This window comes from Podarcis muralis, chromosome 14 (genome assembly GCF_964188315.1).
Source record: "Podarcis muralis chromosome 14, rPodMur119.hap1.1, whole genome shotgun sequence".
In the NCBI taxonomy this organism is placed as follows: domain Eukaryota; kingdom Metazoa; phylum Chordata; class Lepidosauria; order Squamata; family Lacertidae; genus Podarcis; species Podarcis muralis.
The window spans coordinates 36,508,095-36,528,374 of NC_135668.1; the positions used below are offsets into that span (position 1 = coordinate 36,508,095).

At 47.7% G+C, this 20,280-nt stretch overlaps 1 protein-coding gene across 2 annotated transcripts; it reads left to right on the forward strand.

Moving 5' to 3' along the window:
* Positions 1-1,553: 1,553 nt before the first annotated feature.
* ROGDI (rogdi atypical leucine zipper) lies at positions 1,554-20,168 on the forward strand. Of its 2 annotated transcripts, XM_028706397.2 has the most exons (11): positions 1,556-1,716; positions 6,713-6,784; positions 7,643-7,725; positions 9,968-10,022; positions 12,178-12,258; positions 12,386-12,481; positions 13,637-13,735; positions 17,062-17,175; positions 18,257-18,306; positions 18,522-18,648; positions 19,326-20,168. In XM_028706397.2, the coding sequence occupies exons 1-11, from the start codon at positions 1,672-1,674 to the stop codon at positions 19,365-19,367; spliced, it is 864 nt and encodes a 287-aa protein (XP_028562230.1). In that variant the 5' UTR covers positions 1,556-1,671; the 3' UTR covers positions 19,368-20,168. The 2 variants fall into 2 exon arrangements, with proteins under 2 accessions (XP_028562231.2, XP_028562230.1); XM_028706398.2 differs by lacking the exon at positions 19,326-20,168 and having other exon boundaries at positions 1,554-1,716; positions 18,522-19,313.
* Positions 20,169-20,280: the final 112 nt, after the last annotated feature.

Genomic DNA, 20,280 nt, shown 5'->3' on the forward strand with positions numbered 1-20,280 from the left:
GAGAGTATCTATTTCCCTGAAAAAGTTAATCTGTCTCATACAAACTGCTTCAAACGGGAAGTCTTTGGAAGCAAATTTCTGCTATACATTATAGAAAAATAACTTCACAGTATGATAAATCATGTCAGTAAACATAACTTTCTTTTTCAAATAGCATTGGGAATGAAAGTTGCTTGCCGTTGTGGTTAGGTTAAATGGAGAGCTTTGATGCAGGTACCTTCTCAACCATAAAACTAATTTGGGTAACATTGGGCCAGTCACTGTCTCCGAACCTTGGGAAAGAAAGGTGGGATATAAACAGAAAGAAAGCACAAGCTGAAGAATTTACGGTAACTGGGAACATAATGCCAATCAAAGAAGTGCTATATGGTTTATAATCTGGATGTGATTTTCCATTCCATGCCCCTCCCCTTTCTGTGGCTGTTTTCGAGCACAGTCAATTACAACTCCGTGGCCACTGAGCATGCTCAGTCATCAGCAGGGTTTTTCCTGTCTCCTTGGTTGTGAATACACTAACGTCATTTTAGCTAGCACTCAACTCTGCACTTTGGAAACAAAGAGAATTGTACAGTACTCATCTTTATATCCCTTAGATACAGTTTAAAATAGTATACACATTAAAATGGGTGGATTTCACATTATCTGCCCTTGGTTTTCACAATTCTCCCTCTACCTCTCCCCAAAAAGGCTTGGGCGGACTAGCCTGCTTCATTACGTCACTAGGCTCTATGACGCCACAACCCTCAGAAGCTGGAAAAGGCCGGAAAGCAGAAATACATGAGTGTCAATGAGTGTCGCCTGACTTCCACGTTGCTAGGCTTCAGTTTTTAAAACGTAGAGATAAAACACACTATATAGTCTTTATACCACTATCACCCTGAAATTCCGGTGAAAACTGAAGGACCCCAGTCGAAACAAAATTAAAAAATCCCTTCCAGTAGCACCTTAAGAGACCAACTAAGTTTGTCATTGGTATGAGCTTTCGTGTGCATGCACACTTCAGATACACTAAAAGAGAAGTCACCAGACCCTTATATATCGTGAGAGGGTGGGGAGGGGTATTACTCAGAAGGAATGCAAATTGCAGGTCAGAGTTGTCACCGGGGATGTACATAGGAAAGCTGTTTTATGTAATATGATCCTCGAGTAAAAAGGAGAAAGCATGAACTGTAAGAGGTAGTCTAAGGAGGCGTGCGTGTATGCTGCGGTAAGAGTTTACGCCGCATTCTGCACCAGGGTATGCCCACTTGTGTCTAAAATATGCAATTAATAAATAGATGTAGGCACACTCAAAAAAATAATGCAAGTTGATGCCGCTCTAGCCCTTGGCACCAACCTCTATGGTAAAACCAATTTGGCATTGATAAATATAAAGGCACCGAGAGAGAAAAATCTTTCAGACCGGAAGTGGTTGTAAACTCCTCCCATCTCTAGGGTTATTTAAAAGCCGAGAAGTGGGCGGAGCCTCGCGGAGGCGTCTAGGCAAGGCCTTTCAGAACTGGCCAATAAGAACGCCTTCTCTTGAAGCTCCTGCCCAATAAGGAGCGAAGGGGCGGGAAGAGCCCGCGCTTCACGCATCGCCTCAAGTCAAGCGGTCGGGTCCGTGGAGCATCTCCGTGAGGCGGTTATCGATCTGGGTCAGGCGAACGGCGGACGAGAGGCGGCGCGGCTATGAGGATGGCGGCGCTGGCGAGCGCGGCCGAGCGGGCTGTACTGGTGAGAGAGCGGCTGGGGCGGCCGGCCGCGTTGCTGTTGCAGCTGCTGCTGGGTTCGGAGGCGGCGGCGGCGTCTCCTTCCCACTTGGCCGAGAGAAGCCGAGGCGCCTCTGGTCAGCCCTGAGGGACCGACAACGGCTCTGCCTGCCTCAACCCCTTCGGTGTGGAGCGGGGCCGTGCGTGACGTCACCCGCGCCGGCATCGGCGGTGCGTGACGTCACTCCACAGCATCGCGGAGCCGGCGCCTCCTCCCCCTCCTCCCCTGAAATTATAATTACCTTATTTCATAATGATATTTATCATCGTCGTCATCATCACCATCCTGAAATATGTTGCCAGCAGAGAGAGAGTGCTGTCACTCAGGTCCTCCTTGTGGGCTTCCCTATAGATGCATCTGGTTGGCCACTGGGGTAGCAGGATGGTGGACCAGATGGGCCATTGGCCTGATCCAGCATCCAGGCTCTGTTGATGTTCTTTCCCCTGCTTTCTATGAATTGCCGGAAAAAACTGGGCTGAGAGTTTCAGCTGGACATTTAAAATGCATTTAAAGGAGTCCAGCCCAAGAGTTTGTGAATTGTTGCATTCTGTCTTCAGGGGCAATCTGTTCACTGTTGCTGAGCTCCTCTTTGAGGAATAAAATCACCCGATATACTTCCAAGGAACTCCAGGACATGATTTGAAAACCACTCATGTTAGATAAGATTTGCACCCAGCTTAACAATTCCTTCAAGGAGTTCAGGGTGGTGGGCAAAGTTCCTTCCCGCAAGGGACCCCACTTTATCTTACAGCATACTTGTGAGGTTGTGATTTCCAGAGGATGTTGAGTCTCTAGCACTTGTCTTTTCCACATTTCCTTGCCCTCTGATTCCTCCAAACGTTGTGTGTGTGTGTGCAAGTGTGCCTGTTACACAGGAGGGGTGGACTGTAGTCCACACAAGCTGATGTCAATGATTTTTTAGGCTTTAGTGTGCCACAGGCTTCTTTGGTCTTCTGAAGTAGGTTAGGCAGAGCAAAAGCATGGAGCAGGGAGGGGTTGTAGCTCAGTAGCAGAGCATATGCTTTGCATACAAAAGGTCCCAATTTAGATTCCTAATCTATCCAGGAAGGGCTGCAAGAGACCTCTGTTTGACACATGTTGGAAATGATGCTAGACTAGGTGGACTTCTGTCCAAACCAGCAGACATGCTCTTATCCTTTGAGTTGGTGATAGTATGACTGTAGCATTTTACACTGCAAGATGTGGAAGTCTTTGCTTTTTTGAAAGCTTCTTAGATGTCTTAAAATGCTTCTTCATCAGAGCCAAGTCTTCTTGCCCAGCCTGATCCTTGCTGTGCTAGCGTTCTAGTTACAATGATTTTTTTAAGACATGGGACCATTAAATAAAACGACTCCCTGCACACATACAGTCCAAAAAGGTACAGTCCACCCTGCCATCTGTGGATTCTTTACCACTTCCTTCTGCTGCATGTATATGCCCAGACTCTGCCTTGCATTCCCCAAGCAGGGAGCAATAACATCAACTTCTCCTTATTGAATTGAGCAAATAACCCCTTTTGTCCAGCATTTTCTCTCCCATCACTGCCAACCAGAGACCACTGCCTAGAAGCAAGGTTCCATGATGATTGGGATCTCCTGTAATTGTGTCCAAAGATGTACTGCCTCTGGATGTGGAGAATCTACTTAACAAGAATTGACCAGGAGAGTTGATGGAATGGTCCTCTCTAAATTTGTCAATCTCTGTTTGTGTTCATAGTTCTGCACTTTAAGCCTGCATCCACAAATTGTTGACAGTTCAGTTCTAGCACAATGAAACATCATTGGTTGGTTCTGTAAGGCACGTGGATGGTGCAGTGGTTTTCTGCATTCCCTTCATGAATTCTTAAATGCCATTCACAGCTGTTGCTGAAAGGTCTGAATTAGAAGCAAGGTCTGTCACTTTGCTATTTGGATATTATTGTAAAAGAAGGTATATTGTTGGGGTGGAGTATCACTGAATAGCCAGTGTGTTGCTTTGCAGCTTCGGATGAAAATTAAGATTGATAGATTTAATCCTAACTGGAGCTGTAAGGGTCGGAGACATGCCTCAGGTTTCTCAGGAATCTGCAAACTCTACAATGTTTTCATCTGCTGCATTAGTTACCATTGCTGTCGCTTTTTCGACACCAAACACATGTCTGCGCCGGTTGGCTAAAGTACTTGAAAACTTAGCACACATGGTTCTATATGCTAGGATCCACCAACAGTATTGTTGATTTCAACTGTACAGGCCTAGAGTTTATACCTTAGTAATTTGTTAGTCTATTAAGGTGCCAGAATACTTACTTTTGCTTTATCATCAATAGAAGACTTTACTGCAGGAGTAGGGAACCTTTTTCAGTCTGAGGGTTGCATTCCTTTCCAGCGGATAGGGCTAGATGCAAAAGTGGGCCTTGAAAGTGTGAATCATGCCTTTGTGTCATACCTTGCATTCCACCATGCAAATTTTCCCACACACACACCTCCGCCCTTCATCCAGGCAAGCAAAGAGGCGTTATCACAGTTTAGGGACACATTTCAGTTAGGCGAAAGCACTCAAGGAGCATGTGGGGTGGAAGGCCTCCTGAGGGCCAAATAAAGATTGGCCCCACAGGCCTGGGGTTCCCCATCCCTGCTTTATAAGTTTCTCCAGAGTCTTAAATATACATAAATCTAATCTGGCAGCATTTATCACTTGAGACCTGAAACAAAGCATTTATTTATTTGTTTAGGTCCCATGTGTTGCTGATGCCAGTAAGGCTATTCTGGCCCTTAATCAGATTGCTTGGGGCATTGTTTAAACATTAGTTCAAGCAACAGTTCTACGCTGCATGTTCTCAGTTCATATCACTGTGTTCATTTGACTAACACAATGTCTCCAACAACATAAGGAATGCTTCATCCTAGAGTAAGTTGTCTTAGTGGCAAAGGGTTATTCAGTTTACATGCAGCATATTTTGTTTGTTTGTGAACTCCTTGATCCTAAACAGATTTACCCTTACCCAGTGGGAGTGATTCATGGTGCATTTCCACACTTGAAGTACAGTTTTAACCTGTACAACATGACAGACTGCTGTACAGGTGGGGACCTCTACATCAAGTAACCTGTGTTCTTGCCCAGCATGGGAAATGTACTCATAGCAAACTCAGTATCAGATGGGCACTTTTAGGGGTTTCACACAATGGTGCTGATCAGCTGTTAAATGCAGAAGATCTGGAGACATCTGTATTCAAGTAGAAATGCGTAAATGAAGAGTAACCTAAGAGTTTGGACCCAAGAGGTTCCGCAAAGAACATGGTTGGGTGGTGGGAGGTAAGATTTGGCTCCTACCCTGTGCCTTTCTCCTTAAAAGTAAATGAAGACAGCCTCTTAGAAATAGATGCAAGTTAATTATTAAAGCTGTGTAGGTGCTGTCAAGGTTCAAGAGACTGAAAGAATTCGTTTGTGTTCATAACAGCTGGAGAAGAATGTTCAAGGTGTCCTTGGTAGGGAGCCTTACTGTGGCTCCACCGCCCCTTCTGGATCCAGCAATGCTTCTGTTTATCTGAAGCCATGTGGTGCTTTTGGATTCACTCCTGTGTAAACAAGTGGATTGTTGTCAGCACCAAACCTTTCCAGAATTATTTGGGAACAGACACTGAGATATCATTGCATGATAGGGAAAGATGTTGGGTGCGGCGTTTCCACAGTTTATTTTGTCAAAGTCAGAACCGGGTCAATAAATTGAGGAGTGGTGTTAAGACCGTGAGTCGTGGGGAAGGGACTAGGAGGCATGCTCAGTTCAAAGTTGAGCCTTGCTGGAAGCTCCATATGTACATGTCTCTGCAACTATAAGGCTCAGGGGTGATTTATTTAGATCAGGCATGTCCAAAGTCTGTTTTGGGGGCCTAATCCGGCCTGCCGCTCGCTTTAATCTGGCCCCTGTGGCAGTTTATATCCTGGGGTAAAATCCTAAAAAACCCTCAACAGCTTCAATCCTAAAAAAAGCTCAACAACAACTTCAATCCAAAAAAAAAGGTTAACTTCGGTTAGCCCTTTGGTCGGCCCTTCACTTCATCAAATCTGGCCCTCTGAAAAAAGTTTGGACACCACTGATTTAGGTAAATGTTGGATTTCCAAATATTTCTATCGGTATGGCCCAATTTGTGCAGTAGAAAATCTAAGCTATGAATTGTGGCACTTTGGTCACAAAACTGTAAAAACAACAACAACAAAAAGGGTAGAGCCATTGAGATTAATGGACATGTTTTAGTCTTGTCCATCAGTTCTAATTTGAATAGGGCTAACAAAGAGTGGCTTTTTCTCAGCAGAGAGAGCAGGACAACAGAGGCATTGCCCTTTCAGAGCAGAACCTGATCCATCTAAACTAAGGAGACACCCCATGCCTTGCTGACTCAATAAGAGCTTGTGAAACCCCCACTGTGCTTGGGAAATGGAGAGGAGGAAGCAATTTTGCCATTGCCTGTGTACTCTTTACTTCTGTGTTGATTTGAATATGAATGAAAACCCTGTAGTTTCTAGGCAAAGTAAAATCATGTGAAACTTGCAAGAATGTTAAATAAAAATGTTCTGGTTAACTTGCATAGCTTGCTGCCTGGGTAAGATCTTCATTTTTAAAAGTGCATGATCACAAGCATTCTAAATGTCTTTGGATAGTTTCAGCAGAACTTACTCATTTATGTGTGATGATGTGAGTGGATAGCTCAGTTGGTTAGAGGCTGGTGCTGATAATGCCAAAGTTGGAAGTTTGATCCACACATGCGATAACTGCATATTCCTGCATTGGAGGGGGGTTGGACTAGATGATTCCTAAGGTCCCTTCCAACTCTACAAGGCTATGATTTTATGAGTGGAGGAACAGAGAGGAGAGTAGCACTGGAGTACTAAATATCTTTCGAAAGTTCTCAGTGAATCATATTACAGTATAGAAATGTGGAGTATTAATGCAGGGGGTTTTAATATGTATTTTCTTTCCCTGCAGGAAGAGGAGTTCAAGTGGCTTTTACGAGAGGAGGTTCATGCTGTCCTACGGCAGCTGCAAGATATTCTGAAGGTATTTACCCAAAAATGATATTTCTTCCGACTGTGTGTTTCTTTGTCTGAAGCAGTTACTGGGCATACTAGCAACCTCTCAGGCCTCTCGTTCTACTACAAAACAATTTCAAACTTGCTATGGGTTCTGGGGTTTGGTTGCTTCTGGTATATTAGCCTTTGGCAAAAATTGGTGCTCTCCATAAGCTTTGGAGCACAACTCCTGTCTGCCCCAGCAAGCATCGTGCTGGCTGGGCCTGATGGGAGTTGTAGTCCAAAACATTTGGAGGGTACTAGGTTGCCAAATGCTGGTCTCTACTTATGATGATACCAGAATACAGTACGCAAGTATGGCGACCAGCCAGGGCCATGCACTAATTTCACCAGCAAAGAGCCAAATGCCAGGCCAACTTTGTAGCAGAGATGAAAAAAGGACCCAAACTGCGTACTGCAGATTTGTCCTCTTCTCACCCCACCCCCAGTCCAGATATCAGAATTACAACTTCAGAGAGCGATTGAAAGGCTTCCGCTTTTGGCGGCTATGCTATGTCTGTTCAGGTGGATAAATGAAGATTACTTGTGGGGTTTTTTAACTGAGCCAAGAAGTGTGTGTGTGTAGATAGATAGCCGTGAAGTACTTAAAGTTCATGAGATGAATAAAATTTCCCAGAAACAGGAAACTCTGGTGCACCTGCTCAAAGTATTTAAAAACAATAGAGAAGTGTGGAGGCAGGAGGTAGTTTATACCATTGGTTTTATTTTTGTGTGAAGCAGAGTGGTCTTGCCACTTTTCTGAGTTTCTAACCCAAGAAGAAGAAGAAACTTTGGGAGGCAGCTAGTGTCTGGGGTACTCATTCTTCTCTGCTTCTTTCTTGCTCAGGAGGCTTCTCATCGCTTTACTTTGCCTGTGAGCGGTTCAGAGGGACCCATCAAGCAGGAGAACTTTATTCTGGGTAGTTCAAAGTATGTATGGAGATCTTCATGGGCAACTGTTGTCTCCTTGTAGCAGCTATAGAGGGGAGGGGAAGCAAAGTGGACTTGGCTCAGGCCAGCCAGTGAGGGGGAAGCCAAGCCTGGGAGCTTACATCGCCACTTCCCACCACACCATGCTGCTCAGACAAAAGTTGTTTCCCAGGCAACATCTCAGGAAGCCTCTGTGAGTCAAGATTAGAAAACTATTCAGCTTCTGTCAGTGTAATTAAGTTTAAATTAGAAGCATACATTGGAGCTGATATGATCCCTCTCATCCTTGCCCTTCAATAGCTCCATCCATTCTCCTTTGCTGCCTTCCCCCCTTGTGTGGAATGTATTCTCTGAGTGTGTATGTTAGGAGCTTAGAACCTTTTTCAGCCCAAGGGCCCTGTGGCCATGGTGGGCGGTGCCAGATGCAAAAGTGGGTGGAGCCACAGATTTGTACAGTAGGCTAGATTCCAGCCATGCAGAAGTTTCCAGATACACATCTCTCCATCCAGGCAAGCAAGAGGCATTATCACATTTTAGCCAGACAAAATCCCTCAAGGAGAGTACAGAACAATGAGGGGTGTGGCCTGGGGAGAATCCCAAGGGTGCTAGACAGAGGGGCGTAGAGAGCTGCACCCTGTATCCTGGCCCAAGATACCCCTCCTCTGGTGTATGCTGGGTCAAGTCTCCCTCCAAACACCTGATTTAAAACCACTTTTTCTGCTTACCCTTAGTTTTATTATCTCCCTTGGTCCTCATTCCCAATGGTAGCCAAACTTCAATCACATGTTGCAGTGCTTGCCTTCATCCATCTGTCTGTCTCTCCTGCCTTTGGTCATTTCCCCCACACTATTTAGATTGTAAGCTCCTTCCGAACTGCAACGCCTTAAGACGTATAAATAACAAAGGCAGTTTTTTGCTTTGTTTTTATTAAAAGCCCCAGGGCTATATAGGAGAAGATGTGTTTTAAATTCTTCAAAGGGGACCACTAGAAAGGTGCAAAGCAATCAGAAAGATGTGTGTCCCTTCCCTGGCTCTGGTCTTCAGCCTTGTTGTTTCCATAAAGGGCTGAATGCCCAAGTGGGTGGATGGACACTTCTGAACCAACTGCTCAGGCACATGTTCAAAAATGGGCTGGGAAGGGCCGGGGTGAAGAGAACTCCCATTTCCTCTAGCTGTTGTCTGCTCTTCCTCTGCCTATGGATATAACAGCATTGAGTTTTGAGGTAGGACTGTGCCAAAATGCTCCCCTCCCAGATTTCACAAGCCTTACTCAGAGACCGCAAACTGGCCATTTCTCTATGAGTGGTAATACATAGTAAAAATTTGCTGCCATCGTGGAGGCCTCTTACTTAAGCAATGTGGATGGGCAGCTTCTTTAACCATTTTTTTTTTGTTAGCACTGCTGCCTGTAACAGAACAGTTCTGCTCTCAGCATCCTGAACATCTTTTTTGTAGCTGCAGAATGACTTGAATGCAGTGTCATTTTAGGACACTTTAGAGGAAGTAAACATGGTTATCACTATTGGTGGCTGCCATATTTTCCATCCCTCAAAATGCCCCAGAACGATGCTGCATCCAGATCAATTGGGGTTAAGCCAAAGCAGAACTGGTCTGTTATCTGTGTCTCTACCACTGTTTGGTATGTTGGCATGATAAAAGTTTTTAAAAATAGAACAGAGACATTGCCCTGCCATCACATTGTAAAAGTTTATTGCCTACCCATCCTAATAAACAATGAATCTCCTCTTTTTTGGGGTGGGGAGCTGAACCCCTTCCTCCACCAAATTCATCCAATCCATCCAATCCTTTTCCCAGCTTCCATTTGAAGATGATGCACTGCTACAGAGGACCCACCATACTTGGTACTTTATTGAGAGCAGTGTGCATCCTGTCATCAGATCCTTAACCAATCCCAATTTTATGGTCACATTCCTGTTGCAGAAACAGAGATGATTCATGTCTAAATAACAAACAGAGTTTGTTTTGCTCAATCACACTTTCCGCAATTATACAAGGAGGCTGTTTGCAGTATGTCGGCAGCTGAGAGAAAACCAGGAAATAGCACAAGTCTTTCTTTATGCTGTCTATTTCTGATGGTTCCACTGAGGAAGTTAGAACTGTAAATATATAATCCCTGAACAGCACTGGCCTGCTCTTTGAACCATTTGTGTTTGCTTGTGTATATACATCCCCAAACACCCATGAGAATTATCCATGTTAACAACACTTCCTTTTATTTCAGCACCGACCAGGTGAAGGGAGTCCTGACACTTCAGGGAGATGCCTTGTGCCAGGCTGTGAGTATTTGCTCATGCAAGTTTCACATGGTAGGGAGTGGGTACCTCCCTGATGGTGCCAGGCAGGAAAACCTCATCTCCTTCCAACACTCTTGGCATGTCAGCAGATCTCCTCTTGGGGGAATTCCAGCTTATTTTTCACTTGGGCCACTATGCATTTAAGTACTATTACAGCAGTTTAAACAGTTGTGGCTTCTCCTCGAAAATCCTGGGAACTGTAGTTTGTTAAGGGTGCTGAGATTCGTTAGAATACTCCTGGTCCCCTCCCAGAGTTACAGTACTCTGAATAGAGAGGTTGTTTGTTAAACCACTCTGGAAATTGTAGCTCTTAAGAAGGGGAAAGTGGCGTCTCCTAACAGCTCTCAGTGCCCTTAACAAACTACAACTCCCATAATTATTTGGGGGAAGCTGCAACTGTTTGAAGTGGTGTAAGAATGCTGTGAATGTATGGCACAGATGCACCTCTGCCATAATCAGAGAAATAACCAACTGACTGGTATCACTTGCTCACATGAGCCTTTGCCATTTACCTTGCTGAATTGTCTTTCAAAGGCCGCAGGGACCGTGAAACCCCTGCCCTGGTATTGCTGCTCAGGCTGCTCATGCACAACGGTTACCTGCTGCTTTTGGTTTCCATGTCAGCAATGCAGCCAACACACCATCAGTGCCAGGCAACATACCATGCAGATCTCTTAGGATTGTTATTGAGGCCTGGTTGCAGATTCCCCAGATGGTTAAGCAAACTTCTTTCAGTCTCAGTTCACTATTGCTGCAATGCAGATAAAGATGGCATCTAATTCCAGAGGGGCTGAGAACAATAAATCCAAGAGAGGAATTTGACTTTTTGTGTGTATGTGTGTCCCCCATGAACTGTAGGTCTACTTCATGCTCCAAATCAGTGTTTCCCATTCTTGGGTCTCCAGTTGTTTTGGGACTACAATTCCCATCATCCCTGGCCACCGGTCCTGCTAGCTGAGGATGGGAGTTGTAGTCCAAAAACAGTTGGAGACCCAAGTTTGGGAAACACTGCTCACCAACCTTTTGGGGCACATTTGCAAACTGGAGAAACTGTTGTGGGCGCCACACATGCACACACCACCACAATCAAGCACATATTACAACCTGTTCCACTGGCTACAACAGAGTGCTGCTTTGAAGCTTAACTGTAGGGAGGGGGCCCTGTTGGGGCCAGGCAAAGCCCCTGCAGACACAGGTGCACCTGGAGGTGCCACTTCAGTAATTCCTGAAATTGCATTTTTATTTGAGAGCTTGCAGCTTCTCAAGTTCCTTACCTGCTAAACTGTGGCTTCTCAGTGATTGACCCAGAAGGGGGTTGCATCTTTCTCTACTCCCTGTTGTTTGTTAACTGTTCAACCAGGCACAGCGTTTCAGTATGTTACCGAGGCCCCTGGAAAGTCAAGCTCCTGGGCCACTGGTTATTTGAGGACTTTGCTTGTTTTTGCTGCAGTGGTTCAAGTGAGCCAGGTATTTCACAGAGCTTGGCATCAAGTAATTCAAATGATTTGACCCCTCTCTTTGGCCAAAAAGGCATCGAGCAGCATAGAAAGATCAATAAAAGACATGGCACACAAGAGGAAAAGAACAGGGAGGGGAAAAGGAAGCTTGATCCCCAGCTCTTAAAGTTACAATTCTTCCAAAGGGCTAGCTGGAATAGAAAACAATTCAGGTGGCCTGATGGAACAGATGCCACTAGGTGACAGTTGAGGCAGCTGGTTCCTCAACAGAGGTGACAAAACAACCCCTCTTCCTTTCTTTGCAACCTGATGTAATGACTGCCACTGTCAACTTTCCCAAGCCAGTTAACCAACTACTGGTTAGCAGATGCATCCAGTGTGGGGCTGAAAATGGCCATTAATGGGCTATCTGATTGTCAATCCTAAACCCTAATACCACATAGGCACCAAACAGAATAATCTTTTTTGCCTCTCAGAAAAGGTGCTTTCTCCAGCTTGTTGTTCCTCCTATAGAATTGTAGCGCCTGATACAGTACTTCCAGGACTCTGCATCCTGACCTCAATAATCAGAAATAGGGTGGGAGGGTCAGAGTAGTCTCTGCTAGACTTTCCTTAGTAGGGAACTGCTATGAATGTATGCTGTGTGTATGCACCCTTCATCACCCCTCTCTGTTTCTCAGGATATTAACTTAAAAATGCCCAGGAATAACCAACTCCTACACTTTGCATTCCGGGATGATAAACAATGGAAACTCCAGCAGGTATGATGACTGCAAACCCATCTTCTTGCATCTTATTTGTGCAGATTTTGTGTGCTTCTAAGTTCAAAACTCTTTTTGCCTGCTTTGGCCCAGCATGCTGATGGGCTGCCCTTTGTGCTTTTTTCAGATTCAGGATGCAAGGAATCATGTCAACCAAGCGATCTACCTGCTTACCAACAGAGGCGCCAATTACCAGTTCAAGACAGGATGTGAGGTCCTCAAGGTGAGAATTGTGCTTGCTTCCGTTCTCCTTGGGAACAGTCACTTTTCCAGATGAGCAAACACTTCACCTGCAACTGGAACAATTGTGGGACAGAGCTGTGGCTTGATGGCACTGGCAGGTCACATGTTTAGCAAGCGTCTGGTCCCAGATTCTGTCCTTTGCATCTCTTGTTAAAGGGCACATGGTCATAGAACAGGGAAGGAAATCTACCTGGGACTTTGGAGAGCTGCTCCCAGAACAGACAGCACTACTCCTCTGGCTTAGTATGCAACCAGCAGAACTTTAAAAGGCCCTGCTGGATCAGGCCAAATGCCCATCTCGCCTCCAATTAAATGACTCAGAGATGCCGACAAGCAGGGCATGAAGGCAACAGCAATCCAGTATTCAGAGGCATAACTTACCCTTAAATAGAAGGGTTTTTCTTCCTTTCCATGTAGGTCACAAGAGATTTCAGACGTGTGTAATGGGAAATTAATATAGAAGGTGTAATGATGACCATTGGCTTAGATAGATTAGATAGGAAATAGAGCCTCCATGCTCAGAGGTAGGATATCTGGCTTATAAGAATCCTGACTGTCCATAGCTGTTAATAGAATACTGGACTTTATTTGTTGATACCATTTTTCAGTCCCACCTTTCAGAATGCAAATTATTCTAAGGCTGTTTAGAAGCCCACATTTTCCAAAACCTCAGTGAACGATATCCACACATAAAGTCATCAGGATCCTTCCCACAGGGCAATTGGTGGTAGAATCATCAGGGGAAAGAAGGGTGATAGTCCAGCTAGAACAGGCCTTGGTGTGGTCTTTGCCTCCTTCCCACCTTCTCCTGGGCTCCTGCTCATGGGGCAGTTGGTGTCAGGGAGATTAGAGGGACCTTTGACCTAATCCAGGAAGGCAGTTTGTTTTAGGGGCAGTTTCTTGCTAACACTGAAACGAAATGTTTCTGATTGACCCTGTGCATCAGTTATGATTTGTGCATATGAAGAAAGCTCCAGGGTACCTGAGAGGCCAGGATTACGCTTGGTTCTTGATACACTGAAAGCCATTTTGGAGTAGCGTCATATGACTAAGACTTTTCAGCCACATCTCTGGATCAGTCTAAATAAAATTGCGGGTTTCTCTCTCTGCCTTCCTCCTCCTCTCTCCACACCAGTTGATGGATGCAGTGATGCTGCAGTTGACAAGAGCTCGGAATCGGCTCACCACTCCAGCTACTTTGACTCTGCCAGAAATCGCCTCTAGTGGTGTTACGGTAACTGCCTTTGTCAGTCTCTCAGGAAGGGATAAGCACACACCTGCTCCAGCCCACTCAAATCTCTGTTAAGAGTAATCTTAGTTGTGCTCTAAGAAAAGTCCAGCTTTGTGTATACTTGCATTAAACCTGCTGGACTGTGTGAATGGCTTAGGTTTTAAGTTATTGGCAACAGCAAGGCTACAGAAGTCAAGAAGTAGTAGTAGCCATCCTCCCACCTTGGCTTCCATCCTCCTAAACTCTGAAAGTCCTACCTACATAGTTGCCTTTGTCTCCTGAGCTTTGAGAATGTATTTCCTGGACATTTTTTTTTAATTGCACATCCATGAGGACTAGAATGTTGCTTGCAACATGCAAGTTCAGGGAAACCAAATCCATTTCCTAGCAATACTTTACATGAGGTGCTAAATTGTTCAACGTTGGCAATGGGGGAGACAGGTGCAGTGGGCCCTTCTGAGATTCCCCCCCCCCCCCAAGGAGCTGGTGGCTGCTGCTAGACGGGGGCTCCTGGCATGCTGCAGCAGGCAAACTTTGCTCACAAGGTTTCCTGTGACTGCATGTTTCTGCCTCTTATTAATATTGACAGGTGGCCCCTGATGCATTGCTCTTTGTTTAACTCCTGAAATCTTTAGGTCAGGGAGCGCCAGCCTGTCAGTGTTGGCACCAAAGATGTTGATGCAGATGGGCCAGTGGGCTTGGCCCAGTCTGCCAATTTGAATTTGCCCAGTTGAGAGACTGGGACTTTCAGAATAGAAAAAAGATCCATCACTATCTTTGCAGCAGTGATGCAACGGTTGTAAAACGGTGGGTTGGTATTCCCAGGGGTGGAGGAAAGGGGGTGCGGTGGGGGCGGAACACCCTGGGTGTCTTCGCTGGGGGGGGTGACATTTGGTGCCTACCCCGAGCCGTCGGGTAAAGGGGGGGAGGTGTGCCGTGTTGCCGGCAGCATCCCCTTCCCCCTTCATTTTGACAGCTGGGGGAGGTTTGGGAGTCGTGGGTGGGTGGCGCGCTGAATGTCCGCCATTGGCGGTTTGCTCCGTCCCTGGCTGCAAGGCGCGCGTGCTGCTCCGTGCACCCGAGCGGCTATCCTGTGCCTGGGAGGGCACCCTCTGTGCCCCGCCCCCCTTGGGAGCGTGCCCACCCTGGGCAGCACGGGTACCGTATTTTTCGCACGATTGGACGCACCGGACCATAGGACGCACCTAGTTTTTTGGGGGGGAAATAAAGGAAAAAAATTTTCCCTTTATTTCCCCCCCAAAAGCAGGTCAGGGAAACCGAACCAGGTCGAGGAACAGCGGGATAGTGGCGCTGCGCCTCCCTGCTGTCCCCCGAGCTTGTGGGGCTGGCTGATGTCTGCCTAGCGCGAGGGGCGCTCTGCTTCAGGGCGCCCCTCGCGCCGGGCGGCAGGCTGCTATCCGCAGCGTGGGGAGCCTTGCGGGGAACTCCTGCAAGGCTCTCCACGCAGCGGATGTGTTCCCGAAGCGCCGGGCGCTCTGCTTTCAGGGCGCCCGACGCTCCGGGAAGCAGGCTGCTATCCGCAGCTTGGGGAGCCTTGCGGGGAACTGCTGCAGGGCTCTCCACGCTGCGGATGTATGCCTGGCGCGAGGGGCGCTCTGCTTCAGGGCGCCCCTCGCGCCGGGCGGCAGGCTGCTATCCGCAGCGTGGGGAGCCTTGCGGGGAACTCCTGCAAGGCTCTCCACGCAGCGGATGTGTTCCCGAAGCGCCGGGCGCTCTGCTTTCAGGGCGCCCGACGCTCCGGGAAGCAGGCTGCTATCCGCAGCTTGGGGAGCCTTGCGGGGAACTGCTGCAGGGCTCCCCAAGCTGCGGGTGTATGCCTGGCGCGAGGGGTGCTCTGCTTCAGGGCGCCCTTCGCGCCGGGCGGCAGGCTGCTATCCGCAGCGTGGGGAGCCTTGCGGGGAACTCCTGCAAGGCTCTCCACGCAGCGGATGTGTTCCCGAAGCGCCGGGCGCTCTGCTTTCAGGGCGCCCGACGCTCCGGGAAGCAGGCTGCTATCCGCAGCTTGGGGAGCCTTGCGGGGAACTGCTGCAGGGCTCCCCAAGCTGCGGGTGTATGCCTGGCGCGAGGGGCGCTCTGCTTCAGGGCGCCCCACCCGCCGGGCGGCAGGCTGCTATCCGCAGCGTGGGGAGCCTTGCGGGGAACTCCTGCAAGGGTCCCCACACTGCGGATGTGTTCCCGAAGCGCCGGGAGCTCTGCTTTCAGGGCGCCCGACGCTCCGGGAAGCAGGCTGCTATCCGCAGCCTAGACACGGCTAGCAGAGCGCTAATCCCGAAGCTTGGGGCGTGCGGAGCTCAGCGCGCCCCAAGCTTCTGGGCGCCGGCAAGGTCTCCGCTAGTCTAGCGGAGACCTTGCCGGCACCCAGAAGCTTGGGGCGCGCTGAGCTCCGCACGCCCCAAGCTTCGGGATTAGCGCAGTGGTCCGCTAGCCCTGGGAGAGCCGCGCGACGTCGCGGGGCTCTCCCAGGGCTAGCGGAGACCTTGCCGGCACCCAGAAGCTTGGGGCGCGCTGAGCTCCGCACGCCCCAAGCTTCGGGATTAGCGCAGTGGTCCGCTAGCCCTGGGAGAGCCGCGCGGCGTCGCGGGGCTCTCCCAGGGCTAGCGGAGACCTTGCCGGCACCCAGAAGCTTGGGGCGCGCTGAGCTCCGCACGCCCCAAGCTTCGGGATTAATGCAGCGCTCCGCTAGCGGTGGGAGAGCTGGGTCTCCCACTGCTAGCGGATAGCTTCCTGAAGCCTGGAGAGCGAGAGGGGTCGGTGCGCACCGACCCCTCTCACTCTCCAGGCTTCAGCGAAAGCCTGCATTCGCTCCATAGGACGCACACACATTTTCCCTTGCTTTTTAGGAGGGAAAAAGTGCGTCCTATGGTGCGAAAAATACGGTATATGCTCTGCTGCTGGGTGTTCTGTTTCTCTCCTATCCCTGTGATTGAGTGACAGGGCCTAAAGGGGAATGTTTTCTTCTCCTGACAGAGAAGTACTTCAGTACTTCAGACCCCTCTAGGGAGACCTGCTTTACACTCTGAGAATCTTTGTCCTAGCATTGGTCTTAATTGGTGAGCTGGAACCCACCACCAAATCACGATCTGATCTAAGGTGGATCATAACAGCTGCGCCACCACCATAGAAATACATTGTAAAAAGTCAAGGAATGGGTCCCCAAATGCATGTTTGATTTAAAGGTCAGGAAAAAAATGAAGACTACTGTCCTTGAGGGATACTTGTTCACAGTCCTGCATGTATTGAAACCTGGTATTTTCAGTGGATAAGAAATGAAGGACCTTAATGATACACTGGTTTTGCTTTCCCGGCAGAAAATGTTCACTCCTGCTCTGCCTCCAGACATCCTCGTCAATTTCTACATCAACCTGAATAAGCTCTGCTTGACTGTCTATCAGCTGCATGCTCTGCAACCCAGTTCTACAAAGGTACCGGGAAAATGCTGAAGGGCTGTTTATAAATCTCCTAAAATACAAATAAATAGAACATAACCCCCAGCTCGCTCCCAGAGCAGGGGTCTACTCTACTGTAATCCTACACAAGAGACATCTCTTACCACTTGGGGAGAAGGTCAGCGTTAGAGCATTGGTTCCAAATGTGAAATATTGTGGTTAATACAGCTGAGGGTCATAAGCCATTTGTAGGTCCAACCAAGCGCCTTGATTTTAAATGTGTTGGTGGATCTTCACTGGTGATAGTTGTGGCAAAACTGTAGATGAGGCCCAGAAGCAGCTGCTTAACATCTTTCTCCTTTGTATTTACTATCACTACTTCAAGGGGGTGTTGTGAAAGACTATTGCACAAGCTGTGACTAGCTGGGTAAATGTTTGTGGGTTGTAAGTGAGCAAGTTCTACTCAGAGTAGAGCTGTTGAAATGAATGGACCTGAATTAGTCCATTACTTTCAGTGGATCTACTCTTGGGTAGAACTTAGTTGAAGACAACACCATATCTCTCTAATTTAAAGGTAAAGGTAAAGGTACCCCTGCCCGTACGGGCCAGTCTTGACAGACTCTGGGGTTGTGCGCCCATCTCACTCTATAGGCCGGGGGCCAGCGCTGTCCGGAGACACTTCCGGGTCACGTGGCCAGCGTGACAAAGCTGCATCTGGCGAGCCAGCGCAGCACACGGAAACGCCGTTTACCTTCCCGCCAGTAAGCGGTCCCTATTTATCTACTTGCACCCGGGAGTGCTTTCGAACTGCTAGATTGGCAGGCGCTGGGACAGAGCAACGGGAGCGCACCCCGCCGCGGGGATTCGAACCGCCGACCTTTCGATCGGCAAGCCCTAGGCGCTGAGGCTTTTACCCACAGCGCCACCCGCGTCCCTATCTCTCTAATTTAAGAGTCAGGAAATGACAACAGATGTCAGGGAAGCAGAAAAAATATTGAGAGTGTAAGTACACTATTCACATTGCCTCTATAATAAAGAAAGCTTGTGGAATCTACACAGAACAACTGTTTCCTTCTTTGAAAATCCATGGGTGGTAATTTTTTATTTCCTCCCCCAGAACTTCAGACCGGCTGGAGGGTCCATACTACACAACCCAGGGGCCATGTTGTAAGTTGGGTTGTTTTTGTTTTTATTGTGTATTTTGTGATTTTATATTGTGATTTTATGTTGAGACCTGTGGGTATGGGGTGGTATACACATTTAATAAAATAAATGAATAAATAACATCACACTATGGTGAAGAAGGCCTGAGGGAACAGGGTGGAATTTTGTCTGTGTAACCTCCCTGTGCCCAGCATCTATCTCTCTCTCTCTCTCTCCAGTGAGTTCAACAACCAAAGATATGAAGTGAACCATGTCCACAAAGTGGAGTGTGTCGTGCCCTGGCTGAATGACGCCCTCGTTTTTTTCACGGTCTCCCTGCAGCTGTGCCAGCAGCTGAAGGACAAGGTCGGGTGGTGGAAAGAGATGACGTGGTTGGCAAAGGGCATTCCTTGCTTTTGGGGTCCAGGGGAGGCTGCTGGATGTTGAAAGTATTTTGCAGCAGCAGCCAGTGTGATGCCCTACAGAAGCTGCTGGACTGCCATCAGCCCTGGCCGTTAATTATGATAGCTGGGGCTGAGTGGGCATGTGGAGGGCACCACGTTGACTACTTCTGGTATACTTAGTGAAGTGTTAGTTCTGTATCTGATGTGGAAAAAGGAGACACACTGGGGGCAAGGCAAATAGCATTGGATTGTGTGAAACTTAAAAGCATATGTCCTGCTGATGTATAGATAGTAACAGCAATAATATAGCACATTTAGAGCATTTAGACTGCTACAGCTAAGCCTATTTCAAGTAAAATGCAATGGAAAAATGAACCAACAGCCCTGTCAAGGTAGGTTGATATTATCCCCATATTTCAGATTTGGGAGGATGGGATGTGGAGGCTTAGACAACCACTAAGCTTGTGATAAAAGTGAGATTTGAATTAAGGATCCCCATTCCCTGCTCATTCTTGGATTCCACACCAATTAGCTTTTTACAGCAGGGATGGGAAACCTTAGGTTGGGGGTTGCCAAACAGATGTCTTGAGCATGAGCATGATGCGGCTTCTGACAACCTCTCCCCCTCTTATTTTCCAGATCTCTGTGTTTTCTGGCTACTGGAACTACAAGCTCTACTGATCCTGCGTCAAACAGTGGTCCATTTGCAATTTCAGCCACTCTCTCTCTTCCTGGGAGGAAATCATTGTATAAGCTGTGTATGTGTGAAGATTTACTGGATCCCACTGTTCATGGTGGCAGCTGGGTAGGCACCATGCCCAGTGTTGGCATCCTCATGTGTCGAATATCATTATTTATTAGCACTTTAGAAGTACACCTATTCCTTTCCAAGCTGGTGAACACTAGTCAAATCCCAACCCTCTAGCGCAGGGAATGGGCTCTCCAAATGTCACAGGACTGCAACTCCCATTGTCCCTGATCCACTGGCCATGCTAGCTGGGACTGGTGGGAGCTGAAGTCTAGCAAGACTTGGAGGGCCACAGGCTCCCCTTTTTCCTTCATTAGAGGAAAAGGTGTGATTGTGAACAGGGAAAATGAAGCCAGGGCTGGACTGTTATGGAGGGATGACAAGAGGGACCAATTTGGTGTGTGTGGTGGGCCACAAAGAGCCATTCCTTCCTCATCATATTTTTGGTTTGCTGTCCCTTCCATCACCACCACCAAATCTCTTGCGCCAATGTGGAAGATTCATCTCTACAATTTAACCCCAGTGGCGTCGGGAACAATGTTCTTTTGGTGGATAGCCAGAGGCACCACCTCCATCATGTCTTCCATTGAGCCATCGCTATGCCCGTCTACCACTAAGCAATGCAAAACATACATGTTTGTCTTGGTGGCAGAGTGGTCGGTTGCTGCTAAACTTGAATGAATCATTCCTTGAACTGGTCTGCTGTTGTCGTTAAATAAAAATCCCTGACCGTTGTGCTGTGTGGCTGAAGTTGCAAACCAATGTTTCGAAGGAGACCCCAATGATGTGTAGTTAGTTGGAGTTAGTCAAAATGTATTAAGTTGATACAGGATGCCTCGCCTCTGC